Here is a 23,420-nt window from a genome sequence, read left to right as displayed (position 1 = left end):
ACGCATACCGATGACCCTTTGAGTGCAGAGGCATAGCACTCCCTCGACATCTTCTGCTCTCCTCGGACTGTGCCTACTCCATTGGAAGTTGAGTACTTCAAAACTTGGTGAAGCGTTGAGGGAACAGCCTGGAATGAGTGGATGACATGTCTCCAAAAGATAACATTGTAGGCCAACCTCCCGTCAATCACGACGAACTCGACCATCTGCGTGACTTGTGTATTGTCCTGCCCAATTGTAACCGGCAAGTCAATACATCTTCTAGGGAGACTGATTCCCCCGAAAATCCAACCAATGGTGTTGGACTCTTCTTCAATTGTGCCCTAGTCCATCCCAAAGCAAGATACGTTGTAAGAGACAGAATATTGGCAGATGCACCCCCATCTACCAATACTCTTCGAACTAGGACGTGATCGATGAGAGCTGCGATCACAAGTGCATCATTATGGGGCAAGTGGACCCCCTCTAGGTCGGAGTCATTGAAGGTGATGGAACAGGTCGGCTTTTGCTCCCTAATGACGTACACTTCGTGCATGGCTTCTCGAGCCAATTGCTTTCTTTTGTTTCTAGACTGGCCCCCACTTGGGCCTCCAAATAAGGTATTAATTACCGCAGGTCGGTCATCTCGGCGAGGCGGCGTCCTTGAACGCTTCCTCTTATCTTTTTTCTCTTCCGAGTTGGACCTCGATTTGCCAACAAATTTTTTGAAATAGCCATCTTGAATGAGGTCTTCAATCTGGCGTTTGAGTTCCCAGCAACTAGATGTATTATGGCAGTGGTCACGATGAAAACGACAGTATTTGTCTTTGTTTTGCTTTTCTGGGTCTCCTCGGAGCTTCTTAGGTCGCTTGAGGAGCTTCTCCATCTCATTCTCTTCAATGTTTGTAAGTATTTCTGAAATGGGGATCGTGGTTGGAGTATATCGTTCGTAAGGTCGGCCTTGGCTGGATCCGCCGTCCGACCTGCCAGAATCAGTCCGATTGTTGAAAGAAGATGATCCATTGTCCTTAGACTTGGAATCAACCTTACCTTTGTCTTGGTCGGACTTCCTTTGGTCGATCTTCTTCTCTGGTCAGCCAGTTTTGGTCCGGAGGAGCTCTTGCCCATCAATAACTTTCTTAGCCTTTTGTATGACCTCAGCGAAGGTAGCTGGAGCCTCCTCTCCAAGTTTGACAGTAAGGGTCTCATCAGCCAAGCCGGTGAGAAAGTAGCACATGGCTGAGTCATCGGAGCAGTGTGCGACCTTCAACTGCTCCTCCTGAAACCGAGTGACGTATTCTCTTACTATCTCACCCTCCTTCTGTCTGATGGTGGCGAGGTGAGTCGCCGTTTTTCTGTCATAGTGCCGAGAAGAGAATTGACTGATAAACCCTTTCCTCAGCTGAGAGTAGGTCGAGATCGACCTAGCCGGCAATCTTCTGTACTACAAGCGTGCGCTACCGGTAAGCGCGATCTGGAAGGCGCGGCACTTTATGGCGTCAGTGGCTGCTTGAAAATCCATGAGGCCTTCAAAGACCTCAACATAATCTTTTGGGTCCTTAGACCCATCGTATGGCTTCATAGAGGGAGTTTTGAACTTCGGAGGGATTAGAGCCTCCAAGATATCCGAGGTGAATGGCGATTCCCCGAGGTCGCCATCATTAAATGCGCTCCCTTTTACCTCGCACCTTGCCTTTAAGGGTTCAACCTGAGCATCAAATTTGCTCTTGAGCTGGTCAAACTCCTCCCTCGTAATCATTCCCTCAGGAACTATTGGGTTGTAAGAAGATTCGGCCTACTGGTTGGAGTTCTTGTGCGAGTATGCTGGAGTTTGTCCTCTTCGGAGGGGCGAGCTTCTCTTTCTTTTAAGATGATCGTGGAGATCACTCTTCTGGCGGCTATACTCCGCATTTTCATCGCCTCTAGGGTACTCCTCGTCGACCGGGTCGAGGTGAAGATCCCCCTATTCGTGCACTCCTTCATGCACCACTTGGTCCTCAAACCGAGACCTGGCACCAGAAGCTTGCACCATTTCGTTATACATCTCTTCCATGGTGCGCATCTGGGTGCGCATTGCCTCCATCTCTTTTTGAAGGGCATCAAAATTCTCCTTAGTAGGAGTTGGGGCCAGAGCTCGGTGGCTCTCCTAGAGGCACCACCTCGGCCACGATTGGCCTTAGTTGGTTTAGGATGTGCTGGTGGCAGAACAGGTGTGGTGATGCGTGCCGACCTACAGAGCTGTTCGGTCCCTAGGCCTTGGTGAATCTGACCCTCTGCCACTTCTGCCCCGACCTCTCTCTGATGGCCATCGTTAGCAGCCAGAGCTCTTCGATTTGCCGTGTTGGTTGAGTTTGCTGGTTGAACCATCTTTGTTTATTCTCTTAGATTGGGATGACTTAAATTGTCCTCCCACAGACGGCGCCAAATGTTTATGCAAAGAATTGCACAACCGGCGCCAAATGTTTATGCAAAGAATTGCACAACGGTGTTCACGAACCTAGCTCGAACCCGGTCTTTGGCTCGATTTGAAGCGTGGAGTGAACCTGCACAAGAGGGCAAACTCTTCGACGATCAAGTCAGTATAGGTCGGACTCAATATTAAGTTCGAGGTGAGATTCGATACCTGAGCGTGGAATGAGGCCCTCTATTTATAGGTGGTGGGTCCGACAGTACTCACGACCGGCGGTTACCTTTGTCATTTTTCATGTCGAACCTGTCGGGTTTGAGCAGATCGAACCCGTTTAGGTCGAACCCTGGCCTTTACACAGCCTTGCATATGGATAAATTGGGTCTCCTCGGCAAGTTCGAGGTGGACCTGGAATATCCTTTTATTTCTAAACACCACTGAGTGTCCTCCACGTGTACACGATATTTTTATCCCGAAACACAACCGATTGAGTGGAGTACTAAATGCGACTATTGTCCATGGAGATTTTTCTTTGTTTGTCATGATGAAACTGAACTAAAGCGAAGCAAATTGATTCAAACCAAACTCGAATATGAATTGAGTCAAATTGAACCCCAGATAAGAAAGGAATTAGATGGCCCAAACAAACTGGAAAACTGAACCAATGCAGAACCAAATTGATGAAACCAAACTGAACCACATAATCGAGCTGGCAAACTAAACCGAACCGGAACTAGGCAGCGGCAGTACAACTTATGTCGTTGTATTACTAATAAATTTAATAGCCTAACTATATATGAGTAACTTACCTATATATGTATATTACACATATTTAAAAACAATTGGAAAAAATTATATTGTTTTATATTTCATATGGACGCTTTGTTTTAATTAGTCTATATGAAATACAATTTAAGAAGTTCAATATGGTATCGCCATGTACTATTTTCCACTTCTTAAATCTTTCTAATTTTTCAATATTAGAGGGTTTCAACTTTTTCACTTTAAAAAATGATAAACGACATCGTGTTAGCCACCAGTTCTTGTTCAGCTGCACATATGACCTAGGTCACCACGAAAGCTTGTCCATTTAGCGACCTAAACAAAGTTGTCCATTTCCTCGGATTTCTTTTCCTCGTTTTCTTTTTTCTTTTTAAACTTAATGGTCGTTGACAAATCTAAGGAATTCAATTATAAGTTTAATCTCATACACGATTTGGATTACGATTACAATATAAAAAATTTTGAATGATAGCTGCACACAAAATAAACTCTTCATATTAAGTCCTACTAAGTTCAAGTCACTCCAATACCTAAATCATACTATATATTAAATTGAGCATATCAAGGAAATATATTTTTGTAACCTACTGAGGCATAAAGTCTACCCTTTTATTATTTATAGAGATAGTTTCCTTAGGTCTTAGGCTATTTGGACGGTCTATCCTTTGATTTCCAATGATGATCTTATTGATTCTCTAATATTTATAGAGGACTGAGACTGAGAACGTGCGAGACCCTCAACAAACTGTCACTGATTTATAGCAGTGTTAGAGTACTAAGGCCTCTTAGTCATGGGGTCGCCTCAATCTCGTGCATTGGTGGTTGGCTTAACTCGGGCTTCGGAGTTTGGTGATTGGCTCGACTAGCTCGATGGGCACCTTAGCCTCTTGGCCATGATGGTCGACTTGGTAGCTTGGTTGGGTCAGCCCAATGAGTTGGCCGAATCAGTGGGTTAAAAAGAAAAAATTTATTTGAAAATTAAACTTTCAAATTAAATATTCAGTTTGTTTTTTTCTTTTTATATTTATTATCCATTTTAAATGGATAATAAATTGATAAATAAGACTTTTATGTATGGTTCCCAAAAAATAGGATACATAAATAAGAAACAGAAAGTTTTATTTTGTTGTTTTCAAATTTTCACTAAATATTTCTTCAAAATGGGAAATGAGAAATAAGAATCGTTATTAAAGGTTTATGTTCCTCAAAAATTTGAAATGAGAAATAGGAAACAAGAAACGAGAACTATACTGATCGAGCCTTAATGTTCCTATTTCCTTATTCTTTTTTCTCATTTCTAATTTTTGAGAAACATAAAAATGTTAGATAGTTGTTCCTGTTTCTCTTTTCCCATTTTTTAAAAACATTTCTAAAATTAAACATATAGAAATTTTGAAAACAACAAAGTCAAGTTTTCTTACCACTTGTTTTATGGTTTTTAGTTTTTTTTGAAAGATAAATAAAAATATTATTTTATCATTATTGAATTATAAAATTAATGCATCATAAATATTAAAAATTAAATTTAACATAAAATTTGAATATTTAAAATAAAACATTAATTTTAGTATAGAAATATTACTTTTTTTCTCATTTACAATTTTGGAGAACATGAAATAAGAAAGGATGGTTAAACATGGGCAAGGCCGAGCTGCTGAAGAGGGAGGATGAGAGGCATAAGGCCCACCTCCGAGCTACCCATGCCATCACTAAAGGGCTGCAGAAGGAGAAGTTCCAACTCCTAAAGGAGAAGGATGACATGCTGCAGGCCCTTGAGGCGAAGGACGCTGCAACTGGGCGTCTCACTGCTAAGCTCAAGGTGGAGAAGGAACGCCTTGCCAACGGAGCTCTCCTAGAAGGAGCCTTCAAGCAACACCCAGACTTCGATGGGTTTGCCAAGGATTTCAGCGATGCAGGCTTCAAATTTCTGATGAAAGGCATTGCTGCTGACACGCCCCACCTCCAGCTCGACCTCGACAATCTGAAGAAGAGGTATGCTGAGAAATGGGCTTCTGGGCCTAACGGCACTCCAGGTTCTGCCTCCCTGGTAGAAAAGTACGTCAGAGATCTAGACTCTGACTACTCCGACCTGGAAGAAGACAATGCCCCTAGTCCGAAGCCTAACGAGGTCGGCACTACCCAAGAGGAAGTTTTTTCACAGCAGGGCGGATCTCAGGAGGTCAACTTTTTGGGTTCTCAGGGCGAGCTATCCTCTTACCTTGGGAGCAGCTGAGATTCCTCATTGATTTCGTTGTATTTTTATTTCTTTTTTGTTATTTTTTGTAAGTCACAGGGCAGAGCTGCAAGGTATATAAGCCTTGGCTCTGTCCTTTAATCAATGAAGTCTTCATTCCTTTACTTCTGTGCATCTAGCTCTGTCTATTTCTTTCATTACTTTTTCCTTAAGCTTTGAACTTGTTTTTGCAACTCTGAACTACTATATGAATAATTTTACCTCGTACCTCTAACTCGTGTGTTTAAAGGATTGAGTGTAGGATGAACTCTTTTCACATCGCACCTTTCACTTGAGGTTTGAATTTGAGAGTTTCTCTCTCTGGTCTTTTATATTTCTCCTCGAACTCGGAAGTCTAAAAGATTATTAAACAATTTTGAATTTTTCACATCGCACCTTTAACTTAGACGTTCAAAGGATTGAATTTTGATTCGCAATTGATTTTGACATCGCACCTCGAGCCCGTGGGTTTTGAGGATTGAATTTAATCAATTTTTACACTTACAAACCGTAAGTCTTATGGGAGTCCGTGGCCCCGATTTAGTTTCTGATAGCGCTTTAGGTGCTCCGCGTTCCATGGATGTGCAAGCACATTTCCTTCCAGATCGGCCAGCATGTACGTTCCAGGTCGGACTATGCTTTTAACCTTGAACGGTCCCTCCCAACTTGGGTCAAGGGTGCCCACATGACCCTGAATCTTCCTTAAGACCAAATGTCCAACTTGAAAGCTTCGATGTCGAACTCTGGTGTTGTAATGTCTTGTCATTCTGTTCTGATACTCTGCTAAACGTAGTTGAGCCATTTCCCTCTTTTCTTCTAATAAATAAAGGTTAAGGAGTAGCTCTTCCTCGGTCTTTGTTGGCTCGTACTGCTCTACCCTGTCTGTTGGCATGCCGATCTCAACTGGTACAACAGCTTCAGAGCCAAAGGCTAGTGAGAACGGAGTTTCACCAGTTGACTCTCTCGAGGTGGTCCGATATGACCATAATACTTCCGGTAGCTCCTCGGCCCATCTTCCCTTTCTGGAGTCCAGTCTCAGTTTGAGTCCTCGTTTTATAATTTTGTTTATTGCCTCAACCTGCCCATTTGCTTTCGGATGTGCAGGGGACGAACTGAGATGATTTATGCCCAAATTCCTGCAGAAGTCCTTGGACTTTGTATTGTCGAACTGTTTTCCGTTGTCTGTCACAATAGTGCTTGGTATGCCGAAACGGCATACAATGTTTGTACATATGAAAGATGTGACTCTGGACTCCGTGATGTGGGATAGCGCCTCGGCCTCGGCCCACTTGGTGAAGTAGTCCACGGCGACAACGGAGAACTTGGTTTGCCCTTTGCCTAGGGGAAAAGGACCTATGATATCTACTCCCCACTACGCGAATGGCCATGGGGCCGAGAAGGGGGTGAGCAGTTCTGGAGGTTGATGGATGATATTTGCGAAGCGCTGGCGGTTATCACAGGTTTTTACAAACTGCTTTGCTTCCCGCTCAACAGTGGGCCAATAGTACCCTTGTTGAACCACCTTGGTCGACAACGACCTGGCGCCAGAGTGGTTTCCACACACACCTTCATGGATTTCCCTAAGGATGTAAAGGCCTTTTTCAGGAGTTACACACTTAAGGAGAGGCAGGGAGAAGCCACGTTGGTACAACGCTCCATCTCGGAGTATGAACCGAGCTGCTTTCCGTGCCATCTTCTTTTGCTCCTTCGAATCTAGCGGCGGAGTTCCTTTGATGAATTCCACGATTGGGTCCATCCACGAGGGTGCTAGAGTGTCAACCTCTATCACATCTGGCTCCAAGATTGAAGGGTTGTCCAAGATCTCAACCAGGACCGATCTGGCCAGGTCGGTTTCGTATGCTGACGTCAATTTGGCTAACGCGTTTGCATGGAATTTTTTGATCTTGGCACTTGATTCACCTCGTAAGTCTTGAACTGGGCGAGGTGCGATCTGACTTTGATTAAATATTTTTCCATCCGGGAGTCTTTTGCTTGATACTCCTCCCTAATCTGGTTTACAACCAACTGTGAGTCACTAAAGACCCTGATGTGGACAACCCCCAGTCCTTTGGCAATGTGCAAGCCTGCTAAAAGGGCTTCATACTCGGCCTCATTGTTTGAAGTCCGAAAATTGAACCGCAGAGCGTACTCAAATCGCTCGCCACCTGGTGCGAGCAAAAGGATTCCTGCTCCGCACCCTTTCTCATTGGAAGATCCGTCAACGTAGATTGTCCACGGGAGATCGGCCTCGGCCGAGTGAGGCGTTGGGGTGAGCTCCGTGATGAAATCTGCCACTGTTTGCCCTTTCAGTGCAGTTCGGGGTTCGAACTGGATGTCGTATTCACTCAACTCCATTGCCCACTTCATCAGACGCCCTGATGTTTCTGGCTTATGGAAGATGCTCTTCATGGGCAAGTTGGTAAGTACCACGACGGTGTGCGCTTGGAAGTACGGCCTGAGCCTTCGGGCCGAGGTGACTAAGGCGAAGGCCAGTTTCTCCATTTGGGGATATCTGGTCTCGGCCTCTGTCATGGCCTTACTGGTGTAGTAAATGGGACTTTGGCGCACTCCCTCCTGTTTGATTAGGGCCGAGCTGACAGCGCTGTTAGACACCGCTAGGTACAAGTGGAGCTTGTCTCCTGGCAATGGCTTGGCGAGCAGAGGTGCCGAGCAAAGATAGTTCTTCAACTGTTCCAGTGCTTGTTCGCACTCTGCCGTCCATTCGAACGGTCCCTTCTTTCTTAGGACTTTGAAGAAAGGAAGGCATTTATCTGTTGACCTCGAGACAAATCTGTTCAGAGCTGCAACCCTTCCATTGAGGCACTGAAGCTGTTTCAAAGTTTTGGGCGCTTCCATCTTGAGCAAGACCTTTATCTTCTCTGGGTTGGCTTCGATCCCTCGGTTGTTTACCATAAAACCGAGGAACTTCCCCGAGGAGACTCCAAAGGCACAGTTGGCTGGGTTGAGTTTCATTTGATACTTCCAAAGAACTCCAAAGGCTTCGGCCAGATCGGAAAGATGCGACTTTGACTGCTTGCTCTTGACAAGCATATCGTCCACATACACTTCCATATTCCGGCCGATCTGCTTGGCGAACATTTTGTTCACCATTCTTTGGTAGGTCGCCGCCGCATTCTTTAGTCCGAAGGGCATAACCTTGTAGCAATACAGACCTTGGTCTATTATGAATGCGGTATGATCTTGATTTGGGACATGCATCTTGATTTGGTTGTATCCAGAGTAAGCATCCATGAAGGTGAGCAGCTTGTGCCCGACCGTTGCGTCCACGAGCTGGTCGATCCTTGGCAATGGGAAGCAATCTTTTAGGCATGCCTTATTTAAGTTTGTAAAATCTACACACATTCTCCACTTCCCGTTGGATTTTTTAACCAATACAACATTAGAGAGCCACTTAGGATACAGAATTTCTCTTATATATTCAGCTTTTAATAGTTTGTTTACTTCCTCAACAATTACATTACTCCTCTCCTTATTTACAGGTCTTCTTTTCTGTTTTACAGGTCGGAATGATGGGTCTATGTTGAGACGATGCACCATGATCTTTGGGTCGATGCCCGACATGTCCTCGTGAGACCATGCAAAGACGTCCAAGTTGGACCTGAGGAAGTTGATCAGCTTCTTCCTAGCAGTGGCCCCCAACTTGGTTCCTATGCTTACTTGTCTTTCAGGGCTAAGCAAAGGAACAAGCTCGAGCTCCTCTGTTGGTGCTGAGAATTCCCTTTTGCCTGATTTTGGTAGGTCTGCCTCGGGTTTCGACAACTCGTTCCAGCTAGTTTGTTCATCAAGGGCGCATACCGATGACACTTTGAGCGCGGAGGCGTAGCACTCCCTTGAAGTTCTTTGTTCTCCTCGAACCGTGCCCACTCCATTAGGAGTTGAGTACTTCAAAACTTGATGAAGTGTTTAGGGAACGGCCCGGAACGAATGGATGATCGGTCTTCCGAAGATGGCGTTGTAGGCCGACCTTCCATCGATTACAATAAACTCGGCCATCTGGGTTACTTGTGTATCATCTTGCCCAATCGTAACCGGCAAGTCGATACACCCTTCTAGAGAGACCGATTCTCCAGAGAATCTAACCAAAGGTGTTGGACTCTTCTTCAGCTGAAACCTGGTCCATCCCAAGGCCAGATATGTCGGAAGGGACAAGATGTTGGCAGACGCGCCTCCATCTACCAGCACTTTTCTGACCAGAACATGATCGATAAGGGGATCACGAGTGCATCATTGTGGGGCAAGTGTACCCCCTCCAGATCGGCATCGCCGAAGGTAATGGAGCAATTTGGTTTCTGCTCCCTGATGATGCATACCTCGCGCTTGGCCTCGCGAGCTAGCTCTTTCCTTTTATTTCCTGACTGGCCCCCACTAGGGCCCCCAAAAATAGTGTTGATAACCGCAGGTCGATCATCTCGACGAGGTGGCGTCCTTGAACGCTTCCTCTCTTCTTTCTTCTCCACTGAGTTGGACCTCGGTTTTCCAACAAATTTTTTGAAGTAGCCATCTTGAATGAGGTCTTCAATTTGGCGCTTCAATTCCTAGCAATTTGATGTATTATGGCCGTGATCGCGATGAAAACGACAATATTTATCCTTATTGCGCTTTTTTGGGTCTCCTTGGAGCTTCTCAGGTCGCTTGAGGAGGTTTTCCATCCCACTTTCCTCGATGATTGTAAGTATCTCAGAGATGGGGATGGTGGTTGGGGTATAACGCTTGTAAGGTCGGCTTCGACTTGGGCCGATCTCTGACCTACGATACTCAGTTCGTCCGCCGGAAGAGGATGATCCCTTGTCCTTTGATTTGGAATCAACCTTCCTCTTCTCTTGGTTTGACTTCTTCTGGTCGATCTGCTTCTCAGTCGACCAATCTTGGTTCGGAGGAGCTCCTGGTCATCAATGACTTTCTTCGCCTTTTGTAAGACTTCAGCGAAGGTTGCCGGTGCCTCCTCCTCGAGCTTCACGGTGAGGGTCTCATCGCCAGGCCGATAAGGATACACATGGCCGAGTCATCGGAGCAGTGCGCGACCTTCAACTGCTCCTCCTGGAACCTTGTGACATACTCTCTCAGCGTCTCACCTTCCTTCTGTCGGATGGTGGCGAGATGAGTCGCTGTCTTTCTGTCATAATGTCGAAAAGAGAATTGACTGATAAACTCTTTCCTCAACTGTGAGTAGGTCGAGATCGACCTGGCCGGCAGTCTTCGATACCATAAGCGCGCGCTGCCGGTGAGTGCGATCTGGAAGGCGCGGCACTTGATTGCGTCTGTTGTCGCCTGAAAATCCATGAGGCCTTCGAAGACCTCAACATAGTCTTTTAGGTCCTTAGACTCGTCATAAGGCTTCATGGTGGGAGTCTTGAATTTTGGAGGGATCGGAGCCTCTAGGATGTCCAAGGTAAATGGCGATTCTCCCAGGTCGCCATCATCAAACAGATCTTCTTTTTTCTCGCACTTAGCCTTCAAGGCCTTAACCTGAGCATCAAACTTGCTCTTTAGCTGGTCGAACTCCTCCCTTGTTATCACTCCCTCTGGAGTCACAGGGTTATAGGAGGACTCGGCCTACTGATTGGAGTTCCTGTGTGAGCAGGACGGAGATTGTCCCTTTCGGAGGGACGAGCTTATCTTTCTGTTGAGATGCTCGCGGAGATCACCCCTCTGGTGAGTGTACTCTTCGTCCTCACCTCCTTCAGGGTGCTCTTCCTCGACTGGACCGAGGTGATGACCCCTTTGCTCGCGCATGTCATCGCGTGCCACCCGGTTTCAGACCGAGATCCAGCACTCGCAGCTTGCACCATCTCGTTGTACATCTCTTCCATGGTGCGCATCTGAGTGCGCATTGCCTCCATTTCTTTCTGGAGTGCATCAAAATTCTCCCTTGTTGGAGCTGGGGCTGGTCCTCGAGTGGTTCTCTTCGAAGCCCCACCTCGGCCGCGATTGGCCTTGGATGGCTTTGGATGTGCTGGTGGCAGAACGGACGTGGTGATGCTTGCCGACCTGTGGAGAGGCTCTGTCCCCAGGCCTTCATGAACCTGTCCCTCTACCACCTCTGCCCCGACCTCCCTCTGGTGGCCGTCATTGGCCGCTAGAGCTCTTCAGTCGGCTGTGTTGGTTGAGCTTGCTGGCTGAACCATTTTTGTTCACGCTTTTAAATCGGGATGACTTAGATCGTCCTTCCCCACAGACGGCGCCAAATGTTTATGCAAAGGTCTGCACAACAATACTTCACGAACCAAGCTCGAACCCCGTCTCCGGTTCAACCTGAACACAAGAGTAGACCTGCACAAGAGAGTAAACACTCCGACGCTCAAGTCAGTATAGGTCGGACTCCATATTTAGTTCAAGGTGAGATTCGATACCTGAGCGTGAAATGAGGCCCTCTATTTAGAGGTGGGGGATCCGACAGTACTCACGACCGGCAGTTAGATGTTTTTTCCCATATCGAACTTGTCGGGTTCCGAGTAGGTCGGACCTCCATCAAATCGAACTTCGGCATGTACACAGCCTTTTCCCCATGGGCGAACCCAACCTCTTCGGCAGGTTCGAGGTGGAGCTTGGAAACTTTAATTCTTAAACAACAATAAGCGTCCTCCACGTGTCCAAGGTATTTTTACCCCAAACAGAGTCAACATTAGCTTAGCTTGTAATTGACATATATCTTTGACTAATGCTCCATTTGGCATATGGAATCGGAAGAAAATGATTTCAAATTTCAAGATTTTAAATTATGGAAATGATTTCGAATTCCAGATTGCGTTTGGAACCAAAATGATTTCAAATGCTTGAAATTAAAATTTATTGATGGGTTGTTCACGACAAATGAAAAGAATGTACAACATTTTACTGTAATGTCCTTAATAATTTATAAGATATTATATTATTAATAATATAATATTTTAGAATCAGTTATTCAATCACATAAAAATAAATAATTTAATCAAATCAACTTCACAAAATTAAAACTTACAATGTCATCTTTATTCTAAAATTTAAACTAAAAAAATTGCAAATGTTCTGATTCAGAAAAAACTTAAAATCAATATGTTCTAAGCCTAAATCAAATAAACAAGATTCACATGTATAGAACAAAAGAGAAAACCAACCTGGAATTTAAAAAAATGTTTGCCTGTAAATATTTAAATTACAGATATTAAAGTGAAGATAACTATTAGAATAAAACAAAAACTAAGAAGATAGAAGAAAAATTTGAAACTAACCTTTTTGTCTTATTATCTACCTAGTAGAAAAAATTCTGCTTAGAAGAGATGTGCGTAGGGTGTAGGTAGGTAAAGTTAAAAAACAAAATCAAATTGTTATTTTTTCTCCTAAAAATGAGGGCAAAACACATTTGTTACGTTTAAAACTGAAATCCTCACAAATCGAAAGAGGATTGGATTTGTAATCGTTTGGGATTTTTTTTTTTTTTTTTTAATATTCAAACATCGGAAATGATTTCAAGATTTTGAAATCCCTCTAAATCAGAGGTTCCAAAGAGGGATAAGAGTCCTGAGTTCTATTTTTGTATGGTCTCGTACATGTCCATGTCAATATATGAAATCACGTTATACATATGTTAAATAATTAACAAAATAAATCATTCATTTTAAAAGTTTGGAGTTTAAAATTAAACAAACTTGTAAATTTTTAGGAGCTTTACATTTAAAAAGTTTGAGATGAAAATAATATAAACTTAAAAAGTTATATACAAAAATAAATCTTTTAAACGTTTAGAGATCACGGTCAAAAGATTAACGGCCCATTTGATAATGATTTCAATTTTTCAATTTTTCCGTTTTTTGTTCTTAGAAAACAAAAACTATATATGTTTGATATCTATGTTTTATTTAAAAAGGTATAAAACCAAACATATTTAATAACAATTTTTAATTTTATGTTTTTAAAAGGTTAGAAAGATTAAAATATATGTTAGAGGGAGAAAAAATCTATATAGAGTATAGATGACAACCGTGTGGTACGGAAGTCGAAGATGCCCCCTCCAATCTTCGTCCTCGCAAAAATTTTTAGTGTTGGTCTCCACCCTATTATTTGATTTGGGGAATCAAAGTCCAAGTTGAGGAATCCTTATTTGAGGCAGAGATCTTCCCAAAAAAATTACTCGTTTAATAATTAATTTTAATTATTTTTAGAATTTAAAATATGAAAGAAGTAATAAATATATATATTATTTACATCTATTTTATTGATAAACTATTACTTAATATTATAAATAATTACTTTTAAAAATATTTAATATTTTATTAATAATTTAGTAAAACAGTTATATATATTCATTATTTAAAAATATGGAATCAATGACGAGGTTGGGATAGGTGGAAAATGCATTTCGTGCTCTTAGATCCCGACTCTACCAGAATTTTTGTCATCTTAGAGACATGAAAATAAAAATTTACCCCATGTTTGGAAGCCCGGATTTGTGAGAATTCCGAAATCATAATGATTTTTAAATCATTTATGATATTTAGTTGGAATTAAAGAAATAGAATTTGAAATTCAATATGATTTTAAATTCCGTTGAGATGGAGGTGGTGCTCCAATAGTGTATCAAATAATGAGATGAGATAAAAAGAGGGAAAGAAAATGGAGAATAAGATGAAATAAAAAGAAGAGAAGAAAGGAAATGGATAAGGAGATGAGATAGAAAGAGAATAAGGAAAATAGTGAAGAATGAAAATGGAGAAGGGAGATAAAAGAAAGAGAAGGGAGACGATTATTTTCTTCCAATATAAAGGAAAGTCGTTAGGATTTTGTTTTTTAAAATTATATCTAATTACGAGGATATAATGGTAAAATAAATACTTTCTTTTCAATGCAATCATCCAAAAAAAAATTTATTTTTTATTGATTTAAAATCTAATAAAATTTGCTGCAGGAATTTGAAATATTTCCATAATTTAAAATTATTAAATCATCTCATTTGAATTTTTAACGGACATTAGAGAGATAAAACTAAACTTTTGAAAGGAAAATTTTAGAAAAATAAAGAAAAATTAGAAAAAAAATTTTGGAGGTAAATTTAAGCAGGAAAAAATTTTTAGGTGAGAAGAAATATTTTAGGAAGAATTATGTCGAAAAAGAATCAAATATATTGTAAAAAAAAAAAGGAATCAAATATCAGAAGAAAAACCAGATTCTAAAAAACAAAGATAGAGAATTGAATTGATAACTCTTTGTTGTTTATTTATTTATTTATTTTTTTTTTGAAAAACATGTCTGTTTGATGACTAATTTTCTATTTTTTTTAAAACCGTTTTAGAAATATTTAGTAAATTTCAAAAAAGAAACAGTTTAAAAACAGACTTTTTTCTCAATTTTTTTTTACATTTTTCTCTAATGATTTTTTACTCACGCTAAATTATTTTATTACATGAAGTTCTCCCTCTAAAAAATTTATTTTTTCCGTCTAAAATTATTATCTCGAAAATATTTTCTATTATTTCTCTCATCCCTCAAAAGGTTCATTTCTATTTATTTCTAATTTTCTTTTTTTCCTAACATATCACTCTTATTTTTTTCTTTTTATTTTCCTAGACATCTTTCATTCTTAAATTTAGATTTTCATTACTTGTCTTTGTCTTTCTAATTTATTTTTTCTCTCAGAAATACATCTTCAACATTTTCTTTATCTAAATTTTTTTTCATTCAATTTCTTTTACTTATAACTTAGAATTTTTTATTTTTACCCTTAATTTTTCTCTCGCAAAAATTTTTTCTAACTTATCTTTTATCTCTCTAACATTTTCATTCAAAATTCCCCTCCCCCCCACCCTTGACTCCTTTTTTTTAATACTTAATATGTAATATATAAATTGTGTTTACTAAATTATGTATTAAATATTAAATATTTTTAACTAATTATTTATACCAGTAAATAATATTTTTTAGTAAAATAGATATAAGTTATATATATATATATTATTTTTATTTTTTAAATTCTAAAAACAATTAAAATTAATTATTAAACCAAATTTCTCGGGAAGATTGTTGTACCCAAATGAGGATTCATGAAACTTGACTTTGACTCGTAGAATAATCAGAGAACGGATTGTATATGAGAATTAAAAATTTTCGCAATGACAAAGATGGAAGAGTGCATCCCGAATCCCGCCTCACACCTTTATCATCTCTTTTTTACATAGATTTTTCTTTCTATAACATATACTTTTAATTTTCTAACTTTCTAAAAAACAGAAAATAAAAATGGTTATTAAACAAGTCCAATGACCAAAGAATTTAATGAGGGAATTGTGCTAGATTACTTTAGTTTTAGGTTGTCAACGATATGACTGTACTTTGGAAAACTTGTTATTATGACCTCGTGTTTGTGTCATCATATGTGAAATTACATTTTGCCCCTTCCCGCTAAAGTATTTCTTTATTATTATTATTATTTTTTGTTTTCTATTGAGTTAATTTTTTTAGTCTGGTTATAATTTTCAAAATTTTATTCTCCAAATTTCATGGCTACTTTTGCTCGGTGAATTTTATTTCATTTTTATTTATTTATTGTTTATTCATTATTTCCTATTGAGTTCAATTTTTTCCAACTCCAATCTCTCAACTCCAAGTAATAACGTAATTTTACGCTGTTAATTTTATTTCATTTTTTATTTATTCACTTTAATTTTTTTTTCTTTGGTCTTAAAATCAAAATCTTGAGTTAATTTTTTTTCCAACTCGAAATATCCAATTTTCGCTTCTCTTTCACGTTTTCTTAATTTTTTTATATTTTTTTTCTCGTATCTCTATCTCTATATCGACATGTATCTTTACCTCCTACCTCGAGTTGGAAAAAATATCGAAAAAGAAAAATAAGATATAGACATAGATACAAGTATAGATATAGGTAGCGGTAAAGGTAAATATAAAGATAGAGATAGAATTAAAAGAATTAGAGTTGAAAATTTGTAGGTGATAAATAACGAATCATAGTTGGTGAAAATTTAGGGGCCGTTTGATAACTATTTCTGTTTTTTGTTTTTAAAAAATAGAAAAACAAACATGTTTGATAATCCTTTTTAGTTTTCTGTTTTTAAAAAGTTAGAAAATTGAAAATATATATTAGAGAGAAAATTCTATATAGAGTGGAGATGAAAATAATATGAGTGTGAGTGAGGATGCTCTCCCCCATTCTTGTGCTCGTGAAAATTTTTAATTCCCCTCCCCACTTCGTTGTTCCGTCCGAGAGATGTTCTAGAGAAAAATTATCAGTTTTATAATTTTTTTTAATTATTTTTAGAATTTAAGTATAAAAAAAGTGTAATAAATATATATTAATTATTTAAAACTGGAATCGGAGACAAGGTCGGGGTATGCATTTCTTATTTTTTGGGCCCGATCCTGCGGAAATTTGTGTCATCCCCTAATGTAGAGACATGAAAATACAAGTTTAGAGAGATGTAAATAAACTTTTGGAAGATAAATTTTAGAGAGATAAATAAAAAGATTTAGAAAAAAAATAGTAAAATAAAAGTTAAAGGCAAAAAGAGAAAAATTTTAGAGAAAAAAAGTAAAGTCGAGAGAAAAAGATATGTTAAAGAAAAAAAAAGAAATTAGAAAGAAAGAGAAAAATTATAGTGAAACAAATTTAGACAAGATTCAAAATATAATTTCTAGAGAAAATAAATAAATACACAGATAAATAAAAATTTCAGCAAGAAAATATATATAATTTTCAAAGTAAAAAATAGATTATGAAGAGAAATAAATGTTAGAAATGAGGAAAAAAGTTAGAAAAAATATTAAATTTTTAGAGGGAGAAAACTGATGTGTTAGTAAAAAGTAAAAGATAAAAATAGAGAAAAAATTGGAGAGATAGACAAATAATAATAAATATTCAAAATATCAAAATTTTAGGGAGAGAAATAAATTTTGTAGAGAAAAATTTAGGAAGAAAATAATTTTTAGAGTGAGAATTAAATTTTTTAGAGATAAATACGAGAAAGAAAAAAAAGTTGAGTATTAGAAGAAAAAATCAGATTTTAAAAAATAGAAATCTGTTATTAAAACTATTTTTGTTTTTAAATTTACATAGAATTTCATATGGTTTTTAAAAAACAAAAAACAAAAATTTGAATCGGTTATCAAACAACTCATTTTTAAAAAACTAAAAACCAAAAATCAAAAACAAAAAACGAAATGGTTATCCAACGGGACCTAAATGATATATAAACGGTTGCTATCGCACTACCATTATTATCACTACGTTGTCGTTATTATCTCTATCTCTATCGTTATCGTTATCGTTATGAGATGAAATTGGAACTATTTTGCTAATATAAAATATCGCTATAACTACCTTTATCGTTATTCTCTATCACTATAGCTATCTTTACCGTTATCGCTATAACTAAAAGAAATAAGTGAAGGGTATAGCTATCTTTATAGAATCGTATCATATCTCATTTTTCAAAATATTAAGAATTGGAATGAGTTTTGCTTGTATTATCTTGAATAGGCTCATTAATAGAATTAGAAATTAGGTCCATATGTTACTAACAATAGAACTTAAACCCAAATTTTAGTGGTTGGTCTTAACTTTATTGACGCCTCTAAATTTATATCATTCTCGCGATTATCCCGAATTTAATCTTAGCATATTTAACCTAAGAAAATTTCGTAAATTAATTATTTTTACAATCATAATATAAAAAATCTATCTTCATCAGTAGTTTCTCACTTTTTTTTCTTTTTTTGAATACAACAAATTAGCGATATTGGGGTTTGAACCTCTAACCTTAAGAGAACAAATAAATGTCAATTACTATTGAATTATATTTAAGTTGGACGTAGTTTCTAACTCACTTAGTTATATTGATGTAGTTAGGGGTGATCAAAGCAAATCGAAAATCGATCCGACCGACTAAAACTGATGTCGGTCGGTCGATTTATAGGATGAGTCAGTGAATGTACGTTTTTCTCTATAAAAAGCGACTAGTTGATCGGTCGGCTCTTCCAATATCAAAAAAATCGATCGACCGACTGACTTATTTAAAAAAAAAAATCTAAAATTTCTTCCATGAGAGAGAACTGCACAGAGAGAAACGAGAGGATAAATTACAATTGAGAGTGAGAAGAAGAAAGATGTTTGAGTAAAGAGAAGAAACACGAGAGAAAGATAAAGTAGAAGAACAAAAAGAGAGGAAAAAAGGGAAAAAAGATTTAAAAGATAGAGAACAAAAGGAGTGGCTAATAGGAAAAATATAAAAGAAAAAAAAAGTCAGTTTGTGATTCACGTGAATTATATATATAATATTTATTTTAGGTACTTTTATTCAGAGTAATTACAATGGGTAGCAAAAATATTTTATATATTTCAAAAAATGTCATCAGCTTTTCAAAATTTCAAATATAGCAAAATATTTGAATTTTTATTTTCGAATTTTTTATTATTCCAATTTTACCCTTATGATATCTAATATATATCTGATGTGATATACATCCAATATATCATACATCAAATCTATATCTGATATACATCTTATGTAAATTTGTATATGAAATACATCAAATTTATATCTAATGTACATCCGATATAACTCTGATATACTTCCGATATACATTCGATGTACCCCTAATATACAGTATCAGATATACCATGATAGATATACATTATCAAATATACCACTAATATACATCAAATGTACATATTATACATATAATATATATATCTGATGTACTTCTAATTTATGCTATACTGAATATATTTCCAACTGATATACTAAATATACTTGCAACTAATATACTAAATATAAACTGTATCAAATGTTTAATTTTGAGTAGTGTATCAGCTGTTTAAATTATAGTTTATCATTTCAATTTGTTGTTTAATATACTAATATTATCAATAATGTTGATTACTATATCACTACTATTTATTCAATATTAATATTAATTAGATACTAAATATAAAAAATATCAACTGTTTAAATTTATAAAGTACATCAAAATGTTAACTTGTCTTTTTGGACTGCATGGTCCACATAAACCTTTTATATAATAACTTTATATTTAAAAAATAAAAAATAAAAAATTTTGCTCCATTGTTTTCATCTGAAAAAGATATTGGATATAATAGTATGATATCAACACACATATGATATCAAAAAATATATATATATCAACACACATATATAATGGTTATATTAGTAGATATAATGGTTATATCGGAGGTATATGTATATAAGTGGTAAATTAGAAGCATATTAAGTATATATCAGTATTATATTAGTGGTAAATCATATAATCATATAATAAGTTATATAAGTTGATAGCATAGTTATATCAGTGGTATATCATTTGTTTATCAATGGTAAATTAGAGACATATCAAATATATATGTGTTGTATTAGCATGGTAAATCAATGATTATCATACGTATATCAATGGTAAGACATGATAGAAGTTCAGTAGATATCATGGTTATATCATAAGTAAATCAATTGTATATCATTATTATATCAGTAGTATATCAGAGATATATATCAGATATATTAAAAAGGTGAATTTGGAATTTTACAACTGGACCTCCGTTTTTTCTAAAAAAAAAATTGTTATATTTGAAAAAACTAAGTGTGGTTGCTATTTTGCTTATTTTACTAAAATTTTTTGTCATATTTGCAAGTGCCTCTTTTATTTATTATTATATTATACTTTTTTTCCACCTTTTCTATTCCACCCAGGTGGCTCTTTAGTAGCCTTCTTTCTTATTCTATTTTTCAATTTTTCTCTCTTTCTTTTCTCCTTCCTTCTTCTCTTTTTCGTTTCTCTCTCCACCTTTCTTTTCTTCATCCTCCTTCATTCTTCCGCTCTACCATTTCTTCTCTTTCTCCCTTCCATTATCCTAACATTTAACCAGTACAGTTATATACTCTTAAAAATCGACCAAACCGATCGATCGAACAGATAGTTAAACGGTCGGTTTGTATAGAGATATAAAAAAGATGTTAAACGGTCGGCCAAAAATCGTCCCCGATCGTTCGAGGCTCACCCCTAGATATACCGAACTATGCTACAATTAAGTGGATGAGATCAGTAAAACATATTATATTCATTTTTTTTTAATAAATATTTGATACCTTTATTTTGGTTGAAAAATCAAACCACGTTAATTAAAACATATTTGTATTTCTTTTGACATCATATCATACTGTCTTTTCTTAGTACCTTAAAATTGCACCTTTCTAAATTAATTTACTAACAAAGGAAAATCGATAAATGTTTCATAATCAAATCCATACTTTGAGTCGGAAAAAAATCCAAAATAGGTGAACTCCTCGAGAGAGAGAGAGAGAAAAAAAACACTAATCCAAATCACTCGAGAATTTTCTATTTCCGAAAGTTAATTTTCCAAAGCTTAGTTATTTACGACATAGAAAGGTCGGTGAATCCTATGACGATTTGTCGTCTTATGAGATCTCGGCGCCACCTTGGCCCTTTGGGTCTCTTGAGCCAAACGACTTGTCGTTTTCCTAACTTCCACCCTCCTTTCCTCGTATATATTCATAAATCCCTACTTCTTAAAACAAACTCAAGCCAAGCCACTGCTTAGAGTTTAAACATCCCCTCCTCCAATGGCGGAAGCAAGAGATCAGCAGCACCTGGCCTCGAAGACGATCCCGACGATCGACCGATGTTCCTCCATTGACCGAGAGAACCACACCGTCGTGGCCGACATGGATGGGACTTTGCTTTGTGGTCGTAGCTCGTTCCCTTACTTCGCCCTCATCGCATTCGAAGCCGGTGGAGTCTTGAGGCTTCTTCTTTTGTTGTTGGCCTCTCCTATCGCTGGAGTTTTGTATTACTTCATCTCTGAGTCTGCTGGAATTCGTGTGCTCATATTTACAACTTTCGTTGGAATGAAGGTAGTTACATTACTAAATTAAAAAACTTAAATTCACAAGTTAGAACAACAATATTTACCTATACACAAATTAGTAAAAGTGTTTATTGATTTTTGGATCTAACATCATATATATTTGTAAGTTTAAATACTCTTTTGGTGAGTGATTTATTTTGATTTATGTACCTGTATTTCAAATTTGATTTGTTGTAATTTTATAAATACGTCTATTTTGGTCCATATATTTTTAAAAGTGACAAATTTATTACCTATTTACAAAATTTTAACACAATATGGCTTTGTTTCAAGAAATTTAGTCCGTAAATTATCGTGCTATAATTATTATGGAAAGAGATGAGATGAAAAATAAAAAAAAGGACCAAAATTGGCGCTAGTAGATAAATGTATCCGTGACTTGTATTTAGGCCGTGTGATTATATTCTAAAACATTGCAAAAGATTACTGTAGAAAAAAAGGCTAAATTTTAAATTAATGATTACGGCAAAATTTAACATCTTATGTTAAAATTCTTGAAAAAGGTTTCCGACATTGAGTCGGTGGCGCGGGCGGTCCTTCCAAAATTCTACGCACATGATTTGCACGTGGAGACGTGGCGGGTATTCTCATCGTGTGGGAAACGCTGCGTTTTAACCGCGAACCCGAGAATCATGGTGGAGCCGTTTCTGAAGGAGTTTCTGGGAGCTGACGTGGTCATCGGGACCGAAATCCACGCAATCGGCCGGCGAGCCACCGGTCTGGTCCGGAGCCCCGGAATCATAGTGGGGAAGAACAAGGCGGCGGCGGTGGGCAATTATATTCCGGCGCCGGATATTGGTATCGGTGACCGGAAAACAGATTACCCGTTCATGAATTTGTGCAGAGAGAGGTACGTGGTGCCGGCGAAGCAGGAGGTGAAGGCGGTGACGGTGGATAAATTGCCGAAGCCAATTGTGTTCCACGACGGGCGGCTGGTTCAGAAACCGACGCCACTTACGGCGGCGCTGATTATTCTGTGGATTCCGGTGGGGTTTGTTCTGGCTTGCTTGCGGATCGCCGCCGGGTCTCTGCTTCCGATGCCGATTGTGTACTATGCGTTTTGGGCTCTTGGCGTCCGTGTTGAAATCAGAGGTATTGTTAAATCGCACCATCAAATCACATATTTAAGATTTAAATATCAATCAATACTAATTTTTTTTTACTTCATCAATCAATAGTAATACTTAAATTATACTTAATTTGGTGTGGGTGAGAGAGAAAATTTTCAACCAATAGTAATTCAAACCCAGATTTAATTATTTATTTATAAATACTGTTAACAGGAACACCGCCGCCTCCGGCGAAGAAATCCAGCGGCGAAAGCGGCGTGCTCTTCATCTGCTCCCACCGGACCCTCCTGGATCCGATCTTCCTCTCGGCTGCTCTCGGCCGTCCGATCCCGGCCGTGACGTACTCCATCTCCCGCCTCTCGGAGATAATTTCCCCGATCAAAACTGTCCGCCTCAGCCGGGACCGCGCCGCCGACGCCGCCATGATCAAGACCCTCCTCCAAGAAGGCGACCTGGCGATCTGCCCCGAAGGGACGACATGTCGGGAGCCGTTCCTCCTCCGCTTCTCGGCGCTGTTCGCGGAGCTGACCGACGAGATCGTCCCGGTGGCTATGGCCAACAGAATGAGCATGTTCCACGGTACCACGGCGCGGGGCTGGAAGGGGATGGACCCGTTTTACTTCTTCATGAACCCGAGCCCGGTCTACGAGGTCACGTTTCTGAAGAAGCTGCCGCACGATCTCACGTGCGGCGGCGGCGGCAAGCCGAGCCATGAGGTGGCCAACTATATTCAGAGAACGATCGCCGCTACGCTGTCGTTTGAATGCACCAATTTTACTAGAAAGGATAAGTACAGAGCACTCGCCGGAAACGATGGCGTCGTGGTGGAGAAGCCCAAGGTGGAGTCTACAAAGATAATGGGCTGCTGAAAGTGAAGCAATTGGGCCCAATAATGTTATAAAATTACCACCTCATAATATATACAAAACTTGAAAAGTGTTTTCCTTTTTTCTTGAAGAGAATGGGTTTTAGATACTTGGTTCGTTTTTGTTGATTGTTTTTTTGGTGCTTAATTCGGCTTCGATTTTGAGTTTGGTAGCT

At 38.3% G+C, this 23,420-nt stretch overlaps 2 protein-coding genes across 2 annotated transcripts; one reads left to right on the top strand and one right to left on the bottom strand.

Annotated features, from left to right (window-relative positions):
- Positions 1–5,919: 5,919 nt before the first annotated feature.
- Positions 5,920–7,757, bottom strand: LOC148209547 (uncharacterized). Its single transcript, XM_088126906.1, has 3 exons — positions 7,283–7,757; positions 6,969–7,193; positions 5,920–6,584 (listed from the first exon to the last, which is right to left on the bottom strand). Exons 1-3 carry the CDS (start codon positions 7,755–7,757, stop codon positions 5,920–5,922), a joined length of 1,365 nt encoding a protein of 454 aa, XP_087983032.1.
- A 13,193-nt stretch (positions 7,758–20,950) lies between these two features.
- LOC111024331 (glycerol-3-phosphate acyltransferase RAM2) lies at positions 20,951–23,354 on the top strand. Its single transcript, XM_088128068.1, has 3 exons — positions 20,951–21,295; positions 21,813–22,401; positions 22,593–23,354. The coding sequence occupies exons 1-3, from the start codon at positions 21,005–21,007 to the stop codon at positions 23,246–23,248; spliced, it is 1,536 nt and encodes a 511-aa protein (XP_087984194.1). The 5' UTR covers positions 20,951–21,004; the 3' UTR covers positions 23,249–23,354.
- Positions 23,355–23,420: the final 66 nt, after the last annotated feature.

The sequence above is a fragment of the Momordica charantia genome (genome assembly GCF_013281855.1).
Source record: "Momordica charantia cultivar OHB3-1 chromosome 8 unlocalized genomic scaffold, Mcharantia_2.0 BLBB01000008.1, whole genome shotgun sequence".
NCBI lineage: Eukaryota > Viridiplantae > Streptophyta > Magnoliopsida > Cucurbitales > Cucurbitaceae > Momordica > Momordica charantia.
This window is presented reverse-complemented; position numbering and strand designations above follow the sequence as displayed.